Source organism: Macrobrachium nipponense, chromosome 28 (genome assembly GCF_015104395.2).
Source record: "Macrobrachium nipponense isolate FS-2020 chromosome 28, ASM1510439v2, whole genome shotgun sequence".
NCBI classification, from domain to species: Eukaryota; Metazoa; Arthropoda; class Malacostraca; order Decapoda; family Palaemonidae; genus Macrobrachium; species Macrobrachium nipponense.
This window is the reverse complement of record NC_087217.1, coordinates 10,030,977-10,043,305: the sequence shown is the minus strand read 5'-3', so window position 1 is coordinate 10,043,305 and position 12,329 is coordinate 10,030,977. Positions and strand designations below refer to the sequence as shown.

The following is a 12,329-nucleotide window of genomic DNA, read 5'->3' as shown; positions in this document are numbered from 1 at the left end:
GGTACCCGTTCTTCTGCCGTGTTCTGTTCTGTGCATAAATACTTACTAACAGAATCAGTCCACTGAGCAGAATTGAACTTGCAACCCTGTCTGTTCATATTTGTGAATGTTCGAAAGTAAGGTAGTGTCAATAGCAATTATAGTAACTAAGTTACCAGCAGGCCATATAAAAATATTAAAAACTAAATAGCAATCTACAAAAATGTGTTTGTAAAAATAAAATAAAAAATGTAATGATAACAAGAATCTGTTTCCCACTCCCTACTCAGAACAACAATGAATTAAAGCACTAATTACTGGCAATATACACACTTTACAAAACACAAAGCAATAAATGATATCTACAATCACTTACTACTAATGGCATTAAATCCAAACATGCAGGTATGCAAGCAAATCAGCAGAATACATAATGATCTTACTTAAAAAAAACAAAAAAGTAAAATTGACAGCTGCAATCACCTATGCATGCCCAAGACAACACTCAGTGACAACAAAACAGACAAAAGAAGAGGTTCCCACTTCAGAGGAACTGGAGGTCTGTCTGTGAGTGCACCTGTTTTACTGCCAACCAGCATGTCATGGTAATTGCTTTATAGCAAAGAAAGATAAAGGGAAGGAAAACACATCTTCGAGAAGTTCTGCAGCAAGGAGGCATTCGCGCATGTGTTGGAGGTGCCTGTTCTCATGATGATGGTTCTAGAATTGGCAGGAGTTTTATGGAACTTGACATGCGCCGACGTGACATGAGGAACGCCGCGATTTCTGATGCAATACTTCGTCAAGATCCATCTAAAAAGTTCCGGTAATCTCGGGAGCCTGTGACGTTCGCTGGTAGGCCACGTCCCAAGGTTGCCGTATAAATACGACTGACAAAGTAGGAGTGAGAGTCACAGGTCAGATCATCAGTGAGAGCTCACCAGCAGAGATCAGAGAGAGATAAGAGAAGAAGAAACAGACGTAGGATCAATCAGAGAGGAAAAGGCGCTCAAGAGTTTGATCGAAATCTGGTCAAGTCGTCCAGTTAGAGAGAACGACCGAGATATTTTCGACGTTGAGCAAGCCTTGAGAGCAGAGATGTTCTACAAGAGGTTTCGAGGAGTTCCTGCCTTTCAAGTATCAAGAACAGACAGTGTTTTCTGCAATACAGAGTCAAGTAGACGTCTGCAATTACAGTTCTCCTTTTGTGAAGCCACTGCTTCGAGTATAGATCTCCGACAGCCCAAAATTGGCCAGCAAGTATTTGCAATACCTCACTGTTTCCCCAGTTCACGCATTGTAAGATGTTACTTGTGGTATGTAAATAGGAGTAAATAGGAGAAACCATTCTGTATTTATCTTTGTTAGTAAGTTTGTAAATAAACCTTTGTTCTGTTTGTGTGTATCTTTCTATATTCGTATCCCCAGTTTCAACTGTTGGTGTTGAATTCTTTTTGTTTATAATAATATCGAACTTGAAGCGGACCTCTTTCACGGTCCGTAACATTTTGGCGACCTTGGCCAGTATATTTCGACACCATAACAGATTGAAACAGGAAGAATATAGAAAGAGCCAGAATGAGTGAGATAGTGAAAGCGTTTATTGAGTCGGGTAAGCTTCTAGGTCTAGAGGGGAATGATCTCCGTGAGTATGTTGAAAAGAAAGAAAGAGAAAAGTATGAGAGAGATGAAAGAGCGGCTGAGAGAGAAGTAATAAAAATGCAGCAAGAGAGAGAAGCAATGAAAATGCAGCAAGAGAGAGAAATGTTGGTAATGCAGCAGGAACAAAGAAAGAGCGTATGCATGTGCAGGAAGAGAGAGAAAAAGAACGTATGCACGAGTTGGAAATTGCTCGGTTAAGGCAAAGCACTCTTAACAGTCAGTCAGGCCAGAATGAAAACGAAGCTGATAGGTTAGGTATGAGTGCAGTGTTGAAATTAGTACCAAAGTTTGGTGAGGAAGATGTTACGACATATTTCATGGGTTTTGAGAAGTTAATGGAAAGAATAGGTTCTCCTAAAGAAATGTGGACTTTATATTTACCGCCAGTTTTGAGTGGTAGGGCACTTACTGTATATAGTTGCATGTCCAAGGAGGAATGTGATGATATGATATTGTGAAAGAAACTGTTCTTAGCGCGTATAGGCTAGTACCGGAGGCGTACCGTAAGAAATTTAGAGGTTTGAGAAAGGATGAAAATTTAATGTATGTAGAATACGGTAAGAAGTTAGAAAGGCAGTTTTTTTTATTGGTTAACTTCTGCTAAAGTTGGGGATTTTGATGGTTTGAAGAACTTAGTGTTGTTAGAAAACTTCAAAGATAACGTATCCCCTGAGATTAAACTTTATAGAGAGGATAGGCGAGAAGTATCTTTTGCAGGAGCAACTAGGCTAGCTGACGAATATAGTCTTACTCATAATTTGAGTGTTAGTAAGAAACGAAATGATCCTTCGTCTGGTAGAGTACAAAGCAGTAAAAGTTTCAGTTCTAGTAATAGCAATGCGAGTAAAGTGACTATTCCTGTTATACATGCGGGAAACCTGGTCATACGTCTGAGGTTTGTAAGAGTAAAGTGGCATTTAGCAAGAAATTGTGCAGTAGAAAGGAAGGACGTTAAGAAACCAGTGTCCCTAGTTAACCTTTCGTCAAGTAGGAATGATGTGATGAGAGAAACTAGAAAATTTTTTGGTGAATTTCTGTCAGAAGGCATAGTTTCCTCTCTTGGAGGACTATTTTCAAGGGAAGTAGTCTTGCTTCGAGACACAGGAGCTGCTGTCTCACTGATTAGGAGTGTGTGTGTGCCGAACAGGGCAGAAATCAACATGGAAGAAAAAGTCATGTTAGGTGGATTTCCTAACACTTGTGTTCTTTGTCCTTTACTGAAGTTGAATTTAGAAAGTCAGGTAGTGTCACGGGAAGTGAAACTTGCAGTTGTTGACAGTTTGACGTTGATGGCGTTGACATGATTGTTGGTAATGAGTTAGCTTTATCCAATAATGTGAATCCTGTTGTGAGGGATATTCCAGTGCCTGAAAAGGTAGTAACTAGGTCAGGTTTGGATACAGACAGACTTCAGTCATAATTTGTTTGTGGATCCGAACGAGACTGAGTTCATGGATTCGAATGTGAGTTTGTGGATTCGAACGAGCGTGATAGAGGTGGCGAGGTTGATCTTGGCAGAAGTGTGGCTGAGAGACCGGACTCTTTTGATGTTGACAGTGATAGCCAAGGGGAAGGTGTAGCTGTAGAGAGTAACGTAGTAAATGTACCGGTATCTAGTACTAGTTACGGTGATGAATTAGGCACTAACCTTTTTAATAAGGATGAGCTAGTCAAGTTTCAGAGAGAGGATGAGACACTAACCCGAATTTTTGAATGTGAGCTAGATGATGATCTCTATGATGTGTGCAAGGAAACTTTTTGTTTAAGGGATGAAGTTTTGTGTCGTTATGTTCATCCTAAGTCAGGTAGTAAAGGGGAAATCACCGAACAATTGGTGGTTCCTAGGAAGCTTCGTGAGCTAGTTCTGAAGTTAGTACATGATGAGCAAGGACATTTAGGAGTAAATAAAACTTTCAGGTGTATTAGTAGGGCGTACTTTTGGCCTAAAATGAAGAGTGACGTAAAGAGGTATGTTTTAAGCTGTCATGAATGCCAAATTGCCGGGAAACCAAATCAAGTAATTCCCAGAGCCCCGTTGTGTAATATTCCTTCAGTAGGCGAACCTTTTGAGAATGTAGTTTTATCAATATGGTCGGACCTTTGCCTAGAAGTAAGGGTAGAGAAGATTACATAACTAATCTAGAGTATTATAAAAACGATTTAGGAGATGCTTGGCAGCTAGCGGAGGAGAACGGGAGTGCTTGGCAACTAGCGAAAGAGAACGTGAGTGGAAGTCAAGGGGAGACAAAATGAAAACATGATCTTAGAGCGAAAGTGACAAGTTTCTGTGTGAGAGATAAAGTTTTAGTACTAGTCCAGAAAGAAGGTCCCTCTTTATCTTATAAGTTCGAAGGTCCTTTTCCAGTGTTAGAGAAGAGGGGAAATATACTTTATGTAATTGATATGGGTAAAAGTAGAGCAAAGTGGATGCATGTAAACTTGCTTCAGAATTATAAAGAACGCCCTGTGCCGTTGCCTCCGCCCATGCAATGGTGTTACAGAGAGGAGTTAGTTTTGAGAAAATTCAGAATTACTTAAGAATTTTGAAGTTTTCAATTAGAGTTCAGAATACGAAAAAGAAAGAGGAAAGGATAATGTGATAGCTAATAGCCCCTCTAGAGTTTTCAGAATGAGTAGCCTGATAACAGTTTTCTGTTTTGGCACGAGTGGGTGAGTTAATGGAAAAGTGTTAAAGCTTTATCCATAATTGTTCCCCTGCTGTTTAATTCTTGCTTCTATTCAGAAAAAATTAAATCAGTTGATTTCATTTTTTTTTTTTTTTTTTTTTTTTTTTTTGGGGGGGACGTGTCACGGTAATTGCTTTATAGCAAAGAAAGATAAAGGAAAGGAAAACACATCTTCGAGAAGTTCTGCAGCAAGGAGGCATTCGCGCATGTGTTGGAGGTGCCTGTTCTCATGATGGTTCTAGAATCAGCAGGAGTTTTATGGAACTTGACAGGCGCCGACATGACATGAGGAACGCTGCAATTTCTGATGCAATACTTCGTCAAGATCCATCTAAGAAGTTCTTGTAATCTCGGGAGCCTGTGACGTTTGCTGGTAGGCCACGTCCCAAGGTTGCCATATAAATACAACTGACGAACTAGGCGTGAGAGTCACAGATCAGATCATCAGTGAGAGCTCACCAGCAGAGATCAGAGAGAGATAATAGAAGAAGAAACAGACGTAGGATCAATCAGAGAGGAAAAGGCGCTCAAGAGTTTGATCGAAATCTGGTCAAGTTGTCCAGTTAGAGAGAACGACAGAGATATTTTCGACGTTGAGCAAGCCTTGAGAGCAGAGATGTTCTACAAGAGGTTTCGAGGAGTTCCTGCCTTTCGAGTATCAAGAACAGACAGTGTTTTCTGCAATACAGAGTCAAGTAGACATCTGCAATTACAGTTCTCCTCTTGTGAAGCCACTGCTTTGAGCATAGATCTCCGACAGCGCAAAACTGGCCAGCAAGTATTTGCAATACCTCACTGTTTCCCCAGTTCACGCATTGTAAGATTTTACTTGTGGTATGTAAATAATAGAAACCATTCTGCATTTACCTTTGTTGGTAAGTTTGTAAATAAACCTTTGTTCTGTTTGTGTATCTTTCTATATTTGTATCCCCAGTTTCAACTGTTGGTGTTGAATTCTTTTTGTTTATAATAATATTGAACTTGAAGCGGACCTCTCTCAGGCTTCGTAACACAGCATCAAACAATCTTCCAGTGTTATTCTTGAATGAAGTGTTTAAGACTTGCAAAGACACAAATGAGGTAAGTAAAAAGTGATGGGTTTGTACAACATACTCTCACCATTCAAAAATTAACAAAATACATAACATTCCCATTTTAAAAACTTACACCTATTTGACAAAACGTCACACAAAGCATGCTACAACACTTTCATGATAATCAATTAATTATAAGTGACGCTGCCTTCATGACCAATAAAGCCATACACTGGCAGGACAAAAAATACTTACAGACACAATTTCTCATAAGCTAGCCCAAGGAAATAATGAGCTGAGGCATGAGCACCAAATGCATCATTGTCAAGCGAAAAGAATTTCATCATATCCATCCCATCCAAAATATTATTGTTGGTATGAATCATGCAAGCACCCACAAGGAACTGCATTTCTAAGAAATCTTGGCAACTGCTGTAACCATTTTTCTGCAAAGAAGTTTGGAAATATTAGGATCTTGATGCAAAATAAACTTCTCCAAAATAAATTATGAAGCCTGTTCTGCAACAAAACAAAAAAAGGGGTTAAAAGTAAACAATATATATAAATATATTCCTATTCTGAGACAGAATACACCACATTGTGGGTGTATACCACTGATTCCACAAGAACATTCCTTTATTCACATAAATTTTAAAAAAAAAGTGTTTTCTTACATTGGTTCCTATGTTCTTTTCTAAATCACTAATCAAAAAAATATTTTATCTACTTTGGAAAAAAACTCTTATTTTACGTATTTTGAAGGGCCCTGAATGATGAAGAAAAATCTAGTTTCAAAATAATTTTTTTTTTATATAAAAACCATCTCTTACATATACAATGGTACCTCAGAACAGGAACCTGATCCATTCCAAAAGGCTGGTTGAGTTGCCAATACATCAAGCTTTGCATCTAATTTCCCAGTAAGATACAATATAAATTAGATTGATCCATTCTAGATAAATTCCACAAGAGTAAATGTGTACATCACTTTCACATCTTATCACATTTCTTTCCCTCAATAGTAGCATGTACAAGTTTCTTTGCTTTATTGCTAACACTGCTAACTTTCTTAAGAGGCCATGGTAGTTACAATACTTTTAAGATGAAAGACATCACTGCATAAAATATCGTGTTCACAAAGAACAGATTTTCAGAATGCCTTTACAACGGAAGACATATGGCTAGACTGAGGCTGAGTTATAAGCACACACAGCACGTGTAGGCCAGGTCTCGATACAAATATTTTAGCACAACATTAAATGGTGCTCATGTTCTGAAGTTTTGTTTGAGGTTGGGAAAAGAAATCTGTTCATCTTTTGAATTGTTTGAGTTTAGAGACATTCATGTGGTGAGGTCCCACTATGACCCATGTTTATGGTCTTCTGTCTTCTAAAGTCCTAAACACTGCAGTCTTCCTCTGCTAACTTCCCTAGAGGTCATTCTACAGGCAGTCCCCGGCTTACGACGGGTTTGGCTTATGATGTTACAACGCTTCTCAATTGTATTCATCAGAAATTATTTCCAGGGTTATGATGGTAATGTGACAGAAGAACTGACTCCAAAAATGCAAAATAATCAATATTTGAAGATTTTTTTTACCAAAAATGTAATAAAAATGCAGTTTACATAATTTTTAATACACCCGAAGCATAAAAAGTAAGATTGCAATACATTTCCTGAACACCTGAATTAGCCTGACCAGCCCAAACTATATCCCCATATATTTACCCCATAAGTGGGTGATTTTAACTGTCAGCATTACCAATGCTGCAGGTAAAATCTAGTCAAATGAGTTACCTGTGTTACCGTTGGCAATGGTGGTGCAAATACTGGCCACCACAGGACCTTCTCAATTGTTCCTTGCTTGCCATGCTGTGTGGATTAGTCCCACATCAGGCGAACTTTTGGTCATTTAGCCCGACCCCATTTAACCCTTTAACGCCGATTGGACGTATTAAACGTCGATATAAATTGTCTGTTGGGTGCCCATTGGACGTATGCTACGTCGATATAAAAAGTTTTTTTTTTAATTCGCGGAAAAATAGTTATAGGCCTACTAGCCGAAAACTTTTGAATCACGCGCCTTGGGGGATGCTGGGAGCTCACGGATCAAGGCATTGTTTTGTTTACAATCATTACCCAGGCGCGCAAGCGTGAATTTCTTTCTTCTCGCACTAAAAAGCATCAGCGACATATCTCAGAAATTATTTCGTCTGACATAATTTTTGCACCATTTTATATTAGCCGTTACATGGAGTATTATATATAAAAATGTGCACAATTTCAGGTAGAATACAACAAAAAACAAGTCATGGTTGTAGCTTTTATCAGTTTTGAAATATTTTTATATAAATAATGACAAGTGCCAAAATTTCAAACTTCGTTCAACTTTGACTCTACCGAAATGGTCAAAAAACGCAATTCTAAGCTAAAACACTTATATTCTAGTAATATTCAATCATTTACCTTCATTTTGCAACAAACTGGAAGTCTCTAGCACAATATTTCGATTTATGGTGAATTTATGGAAAAAAAACTTTTTCCTTACGTCTGCGCAGTAACTCTTCCAAAAAAAATAGGACATTTTTTCGTCCAATTGTTGTAATGTTTGCACCATTTTAAATTAGCCATTACATAAAGTTTTATATATGGAAATGTGCACAATTTTATGTAGAATACAACAAAAAACAACCCATGGTTGTAGCTTTTATCAGTTTTAAAATATTTTCATAAAAAATAATGATAAGTGCCAAAATTTCAACCTTCGGTCAACTTTGACTCAAACGAAATGGTCAAAAAACGCAATTGTAAGCTAAAACTCTTACATTCTAGTAATATTCAATCATTTACCTTTACTATTTTGCAACAAATTGGAAGTCTCTAGCACAATATTTCGATTTATGGTGAATTTATGAAATAAACTTTTTCTTTATGTCCGCGTGGTACCTCTTCCGAAAAAATCAGACATTTTTTCGTGCGATTGTTGTAATGTTTCCACCATTTTAATTAGCCGTTACATAAAGTTTTACATGTGAAAATGTGCGCAATTTCATGTAGAATACAAAAATAAAAAACCCATGGTTGCAGCTTTTATCAGTTTCGAAATATTTTCATATAAATAACGATAAATAGAAAAAATTCGTCCTTCGGTCAAATTTAACTCGACCGAAATGGTAAAAAACTGCAATTGTAAGCTACAACACTTACAGTCTAGTAATTTTCAATCAATTACCTTCATTTTGCAATAAACGGGAAGTCTCTAGCACAATATTCCGATTTATGGCGAATTTTTGAAAACAGCTTTTTTTTACGTCAGCGCGTTACGAATTCATGCATCATTTTGTGATAAAATTTTCTCTGTGTTGCCTTGATCGTTTTACAATGTGTTACATACCAAAATGATTGTAATTTAGTGTACAATGCAACAAAAAAATTAACTCATTAGCTTTAACAGTTTTGCTCACAGCAGGAGTTGTATACAATTATATATGAAATTTTTTTTTTCGCGCTGTCATATATCCCAATATTTATATATGATAATGATTTCTTTTTTTCATTCCTGATGGTTGCATACTAAACTTCAGGTAATGACAAAACAAGGAGCCAAAACTGGACTCTTAATCTTGAAAACTAAGAGTGCTGTGATTAAAAAACAAAAAAAACTTTTTCCGCTTCGGCGCTCATTCCTGAACGCCGCTGACATACGGGAGAAACTTTCGGAAATACTGGCTCGGCGTTTAAGGGTTAATCTCATTAAACTTAATATTATTTGAAAATTAGTACTGCATATTATTATTTTACCATAAAATGTAGTAATGCCCTTAAAGATATAATTATACATACACTTCCAGCCAAAACAGAGGGTGAGAGTTACCACTATGACATGTATCTTGTGTGGTCAAGAGAGAGAGAGAGAGAGAGAGAGAGAGAGAGAGAGAGAGAGAGAGAGAGAGAGAGGAGGGGGTGTTATCCTTATTTAAAAGATAAAACAGACAGATTATTGTATTTCTTTTAAAATACTATCACATATGAATTTTGAAATTAGTTATATTATTAAACTAAAATATTAATAAAATATTGACATGTACCATAGAAATTCTCTCATTTCAGTAAAAGAGAGAGAGAGAGAGAGAGAGAGAGAGAGAGAGAGAGAGAGAGAGAGAGAGAGAGAGAGAGAGAGAGAGAGAGAGGGGGGGGGGGGTTATCCTTATTCAAAAGAGTGAAAAGGATAGATTATTGTATTTCTTTAAAATACTATCACATATGAATTTTGAAATTAGTTATATTATTATCATTATGCAAAAATATTAATAAAATATTGACATGTACCATAGAAATTCTCTCATCTCAGTAAGAGAGAGAGAGAGAGAGAGAGAGAGAGAGAGAGAGAGAGAGAGAGAGAGAGAGAGAGAGAGAGAGAGAGAGAGAGAGATTGCATGATCTGGTGTGGGCAACACACTCCCCATCCTGTCACATTACTTGATATATTTGACAGCTGTTGGAACCCAGCCATCTAAGCTTGGCTAACTGGAGTTCAAAGACGAGATGCGGGGTAGAATGGATTTTCTTTCATTCTTGCATAATCGTTTTATCTATAAACTAAAATCTTGCTAATTCACTTCAGTATTTTCTTTAATGAAATTATATCATTGCTGCTTACATTAATATTGACATCTTCAAAATTAGTAAATAATTTATTTATCATACAAAAACCATCTCTGAGAGAGAGAGAGAGAGAGGAGAGAGAGAGAGAGAGAGAGAGAGAGAGTATATTTTGATATGAGAGAGAGTTACAAGGAGTTACAAGGATTATTATGTCTCAATATCTCTGGGAGCAGGTTTCAACGTTCATTCACAGTATCCTTATGATTTTGTCTACCTTTCTTTTAATCTTTTCCACACTGTTTAGAGAGAGAGAGAGAGAGAGAGAGAGAGAGAGAGAGAGAGAGAGAGAGAGAGACACTCCCTCCCCTCCTGTCACATTACTTGATATATTTAACATCTGTTAGACCTCAGCTTGGACCTGGAGTTCGAAAGGAAGATGCGTGAAGACTGGGATTTCCTTCATTCTTACATAATTTTTTAAACTTATAAACTAAAGTTTTACTAATTCACTGTAGTATTTTCTTAATTGAATTGATTGCTCTTTACATTAATATCATTTGAAAATTAGTAAATCATTTATTTCTTATACAAAAAATATACATCTCTGTAAAAGAGAGAGAGAGAGAGAGAGAGAGAGAGAATTATTATTGTTATTATGTGATATAATTTAATCTCATTTAACTTACTAATACAGTATTGATCAATATTAATATTTCAAAAGTAGTAAATCAATTTTGTATAATAAAAATGTATTTAGGCATGAAAATAGCATAAAAATACACTAATTAGTGATTACTTATCGTCGGAAAACCCCACGAATCAGTGAGTCCGTGAATCCGGAGAACGTGAATACAGGGGGGCCACTGTATATATGTGTGTATATATATTTAAATATATATATATACACAGTGGGCCCCCTTATTCGTGTTCTCCGAATTCGCGGATTCACAGATTTCTCTCTGGACCATATCTACCCATTATTTGCAGGAAATTCGCCTATTCGAAGGGTTTTCCAATGAAAACAATCCCTAACTAGTGTATTTTGATGTTATTTTCATGACTAAATACATTTTTATGATACAAAAATTATTTACTAATTTTCAAATATTGATTAATACTGTATTAGTAAGTTTAATACTGTATTAGTAAGTTTAATAAGATTAAATGATATCACATAATAAAAATAATAATTCTCTCTCTCTCTCTTACAGAGATGTATGTCTTTTGCATGATAAATAAACGATTTACTATTTTCAAATATTAACAATCACTAATTAGTGTATTTTGATGTTATTTTCATGACTAAATACATTTTTGATACAAAAATTATTTACTAATTTTCAAATATTGATTAACCCTTAAACGCCGAAGCGGTAAAAATAAAAAACTCCCCCGAATTCCGGAGCCGGTTTTGAGTGAGCGCGGAATCGGAAAAAATAATTTTTTCAAAAAATAACAGCGCGCTTAGTTTTGAAGATTAAGAGTTCATTTTTGGCTCCTTTTTTTGTCATTGCCTGAAGTATAGTATGCAATTATCAGAAATGAAAAATAATATCATTATCATATGTAAATAATGCGATATATGGTAGCGAAAAAAAAAAATTCATACGTAATTGTATTAAAATCACGCTGTGCAAAAACGGTAAAAGCTAACGAGTTTCTTTTTTTTCGTTGTATTGTACACTACATTGCAATAGTTTTGATATATAATACATTGTAAAACAATAAAAGCAACACCGGAAAAATATTATCACAAAATGATGTACGAATTCGTAACGTGCGAACGTAAAAAAATATTTTTTTCAAAAATTCACCGTAAAACTCAATATTGTTCTAGAGACTTCCAATTTGTTTCAAAATGAATAAAAATGATTGAATATTACGATACTGTAAGATTTTTAGCTTACAATTGCGTTTTTCGACCATTTCGGTAGAGTCAAAGTTGACGAACGTTTTTTTGGTTTTTTTTTTCTATTATCGTGATTATATGCAAATATTTCGAAAATGAGAAAAGCTACAACCTTCAAATATCTTTCATTTTATTTTACATGAAATTGCGCACATTTTCATATATAAAACTCTATGAAATGCCTAATATGAAACGGAGCAAATTTTCCGAGAATTCGATGTACGAAATTCGGAGATTTATGGCGGAGAATCAGCGCGCGGAGGGAAGGAAAGTTTTTTTCATAAATTCACCATAAATCGAAATATTGTGCTAGAGACTTCCAATTTGTTGCAAAATGAAGTTAAATGATTGAATATTACTAAAATATAAGAGATTTAGCTTACAATTGCGTTTTTCGACCATTTCGGTATCAAAGTTGACCGAACGTGGTTTTTTTTCTATTTATCGTGACTT

At 35.9% G+C, this 12,329-nt stretch overlaps 1 protein-coding gene across 10 annotated transcripts in view; it reads right to left on the bottom strand.

Moving 5' to 3' along the window:
• Window positions 1-12,329, bottom strand: part of LOC135201401 (E3 ubiquitin-protein ligase TTC3-like) — a 409,740-nt gene that overhangs the window by 210,526 nt on the left and 186,885 nt on the right. For all 10 annotated transcript variants that reach the window (XM_064230282.1, XM_064230284.1, XM_064230283.1 and 7 more), the window contains one exon: window positions 5,618-5,808. In XM_064230282.1, coding sequence (XP_064086352.1) covers window positions 5,618-5,808 — 191 coding nt within the window. The remainder of the gene's footprint in view (window positions 1-5,617; window positions 5,809-12,329) is intronic.